General features: G+C 40.8%; 1 protein-coding gene across 1 annotated transcript in view; it reads left to right on the top strand.

Annotated features, from left to right (window-relative positions):
- Positions 1-237: 237 nt before the first annotated feature.
- cspg4 (chondroitin sulfate proteoglycan 4) overlaps positions 238-6,874 on the top strand; it is a 64,666-nt gene continuing 58,029 nt past the window's right edge. The window contains exon 1 of the mRNA XM_035664496.1: positions 238-403. Within this exon, the coding sequence (XP_035520389.1) occupies positions 328-403 (76 nt within the window). The 5' untranslated portion in view covers positions 238-327. The remainder of the gene's footprint in view (positions 404-6,874) is intronic.

Here is a 6,874-nt window from a genome sequence, read left to right as displayed (position 1 = left end):
TACTTTGAAGAACACATGCTAGAAGGTATATAAGCTAAACTCCATATGTGTGTGTTAACAGGTCTTGAACTTGTGAATGAGTAAGTGCATAAGTGCAGGGGCAGGAGGGAGAGGCAGGATATGATTTTCCGATTTTTTTTGTGTGTGTGTGTTGTGCTGAAGGAGGGGGTTGAAAGAGGGCGTCCCTCTTATGGTCCCTCCCCAGCCCTGCCCCTTCACTTAGAGGAGTGTCCTGCAGCAGGTCCCAAAACTGGAAACTCATTCAGTCCCTTCTGAATGGAGTGTCTTTAACGTGAGAGTGGAGGACTTAACTTTCAGCACGTAAATATGAGAGCCCTACATTTGGTCCTGGTTGGTGGCTTCTTGACCCTGCTGTTCTGCCTCCCCAGTCCCGGCCATGGAGGTAAGTGCCATTGCAAATCACTCTGTTAGATTCCTGTTCCCTTCTTCTGCTTGCCCCCATGTCAGAGATGCACAGGAGGAAATTAAATCACTGTCCCTTTCTGAGGGTTCCCCAAATGCATAATTCAAAGCATGACAAGCTGATGAGTTATTGCCTCTTAAACTTAAACTAAACAAATGTTAACTTTAATCTGTGGGAATATTGCACTGAGCAAAATGTTTATAAGTGAATAAGGTCTTTTTTATTTTATTTTATTTTACTTTTTTGTTATCCACTCTCACAGTCTTCATGCCATTCATTGCTCACCAGTGAAACCTTCCTTTTCTTGATTGAAACTCAATACATGAGGAGAAAGATGTTGCAAGGGTCTGACCCTGGTCCAAGGTCTGAGACGACGTCTGTCGATTTCTCATTTAATAGAGTTTTTCTTTTCTTTGCCTTTTAGTCTGTGCAGGCTGAGTGTGTGAGTGCATTTACCTTGAGAATGTTTGCATTGAAAGCATGTTGCCAAAAGGCAGGAGGTAGTGAAGCTGAAGCCCTCTGGTGTTAAGGGGTGAGCTGAGGTCCCTCTGCCGGCAGCAATGAATGGTTCTTTCAGAGGGATGTGCATAGTGGCAGGCAGAGCTGCTCCTTATCCACCCCGATAGGAGAGATGAAAGTGAGAGAAGGAGGAGGACTAGTAAGGGAGTGAGAGAGGCAGTGTGTGTGTTGGGGAGGGGGATGCTGGCAGGCCAAGGCCCACACAATGGCTCCATAGTTCATGAGTAAAGTCTACTACAGATGTACCTTTCTCAACGTGATATGATGCAGCCGTTCTTCCACATATTCCTCCCGAGTGTGAGTGCAGTTAGTGTGGGACGTACAGTGTTTGGGTGAGGCAAATCTGGTATGCGAATGAGAAGTTGAAATAGTTTCGTCAAGCAGCTTAACCAACTCACCTCAGCGCAAAATTGTACATATGGTGAGTTGGCAGGATCAGCCTTGGACTTAGAACAGCTGTTGAGCCCATTGTCTTCCACCGGCTGTCAGATCTTCAAACTCTCACTGAAAATTCCACTCCAATTAAGTTCGGGCAAACCTCTCCATGAGTGTCTCATTGGCAGCTAAAGTGAAAAAGTGTCTCTTGATCTGAACGGAGGAGTATCACTTTATTTCTGTGGCACAGAATCAAAGCTCAGCTGGAGAGCTGGATTCAGTTCTTCTGCACTGTGATCTGTGCACCACAAGCATGAAAAGAGTCATTTGCCCTTCTGTTTGCTCATTTATAGATAAACCCCACTGACTGGCATGACGGTGACACCTCCGCAAAAAAATTAGCTGAACACTGAGCAAACAGTGACTGCTGAGTGTGGTCACATTGCATTAACTGACAATGAACAGAAACCCTTGTCATAACAGAGTACAGTATCTTAATGCAGATACACATACAGTAGTAAGTTAGCATTATAGTTTGTGCTGACTGGTTAAATTGTGTGGTAGATGTGATTTTCTGCAAACCAAATGTTCATCTAATCAAAATTATGTCAGAATAAAACAGGAAAACTGTATGAAGGAAGAATTTCACCTCATCTAAACATCTGCTGGCAGAATCCTCGCTGCTCACCCACTGACCCTGGAGAACTAAATGCTAATGTTGACCAGATGTACAGAGTCACTGATTAGATTTTAGCCCCTCTTCTCCACAAAATTCCTGCCACAAGCTGTCGGGGGACTCTTCCACCAACCACCTAGAAGGCTTACAGGAGGTTTCATTTCTTCCCTGTGTTTACAACTTCAAATATCACAGGCCATGCACCACATGGAATCCAGATGCCTGGCCATACATCAAGTCATTGGCACCTTTCTCTACAGAAGCACTGTGCAATGTTTCTCCAAGGGTTGAGGTGGTCTGCATCCATTTTTACTATATTTCTCTACCTTCAGGAATGTGTTGCTCAGCAGCAGAACGTGAATTGAGTCAAATGATGAATGCAGAACAGTGAGCCTTTCCCTATAATAACATTTTCCATGAGTTTTCTTCAGTGGTGCAACCTACCACTTTCCCATATTCTTATGCCATCTTGTTCCTTCCGCCCACATAGCAGCCTCAGGAACAATTAAGATGCAGTGTGAGCATAAGCAGTAGCTCACTAAATCAATTATATAATCTTCTCTTCACGTGGACTATATGAAGAAAATGCAAGAACACTAAGATATGAGATTAAGTGTTTCAAGATCAATATATTATAGCATTCATACTCAAGGTTGTTTAGCCTTCTGGTGATGTCATGGCCCTCAATTCAACATTGCACCTATGATTGATAACACCCTCTTTCACCTACCCAAGCTCACTAAATACCTGCCAACCCCTTTAGACCCTGTACATCCGTAAATATCATTTCATTATAGAATTTAAAAGGGACACATCTTTTTTGACATTGGAAGCAGAGGACCAGCAGGGTTATGTATTCAGCAGCCATGTGACCGTCCTTTTTTTCTCAAATCAAAGGATGCTCACTTTATCACTGCTCTATCTGAAATTGGACATGACGTGTTCCTGTTTAGAGTCAGAGTCTTTAAAATAAATAATCTGCAGTTCTGTATCTCTTCAGTGGGCAGAAAGGCTGCTCTTTTACTACCACATTACCAAGGTTTGGGAAAAATTTACCAGGGTAGTTTTCAAACCATAAATTGCTCTGCAGTGCTCACGTGTTGTTTGGTTGACCTGGTAGTGGAGGTTGTTTTTTCCTATTTTGCTGTCTGTTGATAGGCACACAAAGTAATAGGCACACAAAGTTTGGTGTTGTTATGTAAATCTGTTTGAAAGTTATGTGCCCCAGAGGAAGCCACATCCATCGCCACTCCCCTGTGTTGGTCAAACAGTGTGAAAAGTTAAGGACTTCTTTCTTGCCCAATTACCAACCTTTCTACAAAATCTTCTGTTCTGTCTTCTGTTCTGTCAGTCTTTTGTTTAAAATTGTGTTGCTTTCTGAAAATCAATTTAAAAAATATTGGCATTTTCTACAATACAATAACCTGACAGATGAATAGAGACAAACAGATGAAATGGGGAGAAAAAAAAATCTTTGTTGGCAAAGCTAATGATGATCTGTGTCAAATATTACCAATATGTATGATGTGAAAAAGCTACTACATCGATGTAATTACCACCTACTCAATTGCGGATGCTTGTCTTAAATTGCTCAAATAACATATAATAAGACAACATCTTCTACTACAAACATTGTCTAATGGTTTATGCACATTTGTGAGTGTTTTAGCAAAGTCTTGCTCCTGAATATGTTTGCATTTTCAAGACTACACATGAGCCTGCTATCTCCCCTAGAGTGTAATGTCTCTATGGTAACAAGAAAAAAATAAATATGAAATTTGCCTGTGCTTTGTGAAGTGTCTGTATACAATGCCCCCATGTGTTCCTTGAGAGTTGGCAGGGAGAATGGTGTGACTACAAGTGTCTGCACAGGAGATTAATACATCCAATATTTGCATTGGGAAATTGATGAGATTAGTGTTCTGCTGGTTGCATTGGTCCCACAGACACATTTTGTGACCCTCCCCTCACCCCTAAGTTTAAACACAACGCAATGTTAGGACAGAATAGAAATGGGGCGTTTGGAGCAAATCCAAACAAGAAAATCAGAGTGTTTATAAATGCAGAGCAGAATGCACAGTCCCTTGCCTGCGTTCTCTTTATGGAAATACCTCCACATGTGACTGAAGAACTGAATGTCCAAAAAGTGGTCACTTCAAATGCCAGACGAGTGAGTTGTTCTATTTAGTTATATCGTTGTGTTTGTATTATTTTTCCAACCACTGCAATGTAAACACCACAAAATTATAAACTGTAATCTGTAATTAAATACAGTACTACATAGTCAATGGTTGAAAGGGAGCAGAAAAGAACAATCTTGTCAGAATAATGTTAGTAGACTTGCACGAAATATACACAAATGTAATTTGCTATTTACTATATTTTTACAAAGAATACATTCTTGAGGTTGAGTTCATTTCTTCTAAAACTTAAGTGCAGTACAGGAGCTTTCTTGTACTTTGGAAGACATTATAAGACCCTCATAACATCTCTGAGCATGGGAGACAATATTGATAATGTTTCTAATATGATATAACCTCCCTCACTTCTGCCTGCCTGATGTTTTATCCGGCACTTTCAGAGAGAAAGTTTCAGTGAGTCATGGTTTATTAACTATTTTTTTTGGAACTATGGCCCGAGGCAAACATCATTGCAATAATCCAAAGTTAGCTGTGTAGGCAACCTGCCTCACCCTGCTCCTTTCCTTTCTATAACTTCACCTTGTTACCACTGGTAGAATTTTATATCTGACCTGTAGCAACGGGGTGGGCAGCATGTCTGGCCAGTGATTACAGTGTCGGTCCCATAATGGAAATGTTAGAGGCTTGACTCCTGTAACAGCAATAACTCCTGTCAAGGTGTCCTTGAGCAAGACACTGGGCAACTGCTGCTCATTCACAATGAGCTGCTGTAGTCAGATGTCAACTAAAAGCAAGCAGGAAATGTAGAAAGCAAAGAGTACCTTAGAAAAACAAGATTGGGAGATCATTTTATCATTTATTTCCACTGAACTACAACTGTTTACTGTTTACTGTTAGAACTTGTCTTGTTTTCATGCCCAACAAGGCAAGAAAAGTCTAACACCCAGACAGGGATAAATAAAACAACATTTTAGTAAGATTATCTCTAAACCACTTTATTTGGAGGTAAAACTGAAAGTGAACAAACAAATGATTACAGTGAGAATGGCAGGTCAAAGTTAAACCGTTGAAATAATTCTGTAAACTGTGATGGATGTTTACAATCAACGGTTTGGTTAATAATTTCACTACTCGTCTTAGGTTTCTCTCTACAAAAACACTGGTTAATCTCAGTGCAAGCTATGGAGTCCCAAAGGCTCCAGCTTCATTGTGTGGTTATTATTTTTTGGTGGCTTGATAGTTAGTCAGAGGCCCCCTGACTTGTAGAGGAAGTCCTAAATTTGAATTCCAGTTTAACACCTTTTCACCAATTGCTACACTAATGCTTAATTCTCAAAACTATGGTGGCCGACAAAAAAACCCACAAACAATCAAGAACCAGTGGCTAATTCTGAGGTAACAAAGACATATATTATCCTATATTCAGGAGATTATACTAATGCTATGCATATTATATTCCATTTCTGCCAATAGATACTCCGCAATGTTACACACTGGACCTTTAAAGCAGGAAAAATGGGATAAAGCTATCAAGTTCTCCTTCACAGGGCTCCAGATGTGTCAGATGTAAAACCCTTCCAAAATAACAGAGAAATACTGAATGTTTCACTGGCATTGTTGTCACACTTAAAGCAGAGAACGCAGTGACTTCAAAAGCCCATATCATGGCTCAGTTTATTCTCATTGTGATGCAAGAACACTGGAAAAAAAACGTGTCCCTCGCCTTGAGGACTCTATACTCTCCTGGCAGATGATCTTTCCCACATTGCTGTCTTTGAGGTTGCTGGCTGTCAACGGCAGGCTACTCGGATTATATTTTAGGGCCATGATCTGCTTAGAGCAGGCAGACAGCCCACACACAGACCTCATTTAGCCCTGGGTGCGTACACAAAAGAGTTTCTGTACATAAACACAGGCCCAGATTCTGTCCCTAGGTGGAAGGTCAAAGGCCATCTCATGGTGTGCTCCCATATTGTTTTAACCTCTTCCACGTCAATCAGATAAGTCAGTATAAGGGGGTTTTGCTGGAGATTAGTGACGGTTGGTCTACATACCCAGATTTAGGTCTGTAAGTGGCAATTTGGGACTTCAAATTGTTGTTAAACTGTGATTACCTTGTCGCCATGCAATTTTAGGCAATTCTAAGGACAAAGTCCAGCAGTAGTAGCAGCAGTAGCAGCAGCAGTAGCGTAGGGTAAGAGCTGTGGGTGAAGGAGGAAAATAGTCTTTACTCCAGAGGACTGCACAATAAACAAGAAAAGTGCAATGCCTTGCTGAGGGGCACTCCAACATTTGCCATTTATAATTCTCTTCAAAATTGTTAGAGATTTACAGCTACAAGACAGTCAATTCCTAAATGCTAACTTTAACATGCTAGAATACTTACAGTGGCAATGCTAACATTCAATTCAATTCAATTCAATTCAATTTTGTTATCTCAGGACACTTTTGAAATAGAGCAGGTCTAGACCGAACTCCTTTTAACATGCATATGTTTAGCCGGTATGATGTTTATCATGTTCACCATCTTAGTTTGACATGTTAGCATTCTAACATTTGCTAAAAAGAACTAAATATATAGTACAGCTGAGGCTGATGGGAATGTTATTTTGCATTTTGCATTATGTCCATAAAGGGACAAATAACCAGTAAAGTGAGGGGATCACCAAAGTCATCAGGATTCATCCTTTTGGGGCACATGAATGTTCGTCCATCCAAAAGTTGTTGAGATACTTCAGT

This window comes from Morone saxatilis, unplaced genomic scaffold (genome assembly GCF_004916995.1).
Source record: "Morone saxatilis isolate NCDOM2014 unplaced genomic scaffold, NCSU_SB_2.0 Contig2, whole genome shotgun sequence".
Taxonomy (NCBI): Eukaryota; Metazoa; Chordata; class Actinopteri; family Moronidae; genus Morone; species Morone saxatilis.
This window is presented reverse-complemented; position numbering and strand designations above follow the sequence as displayed.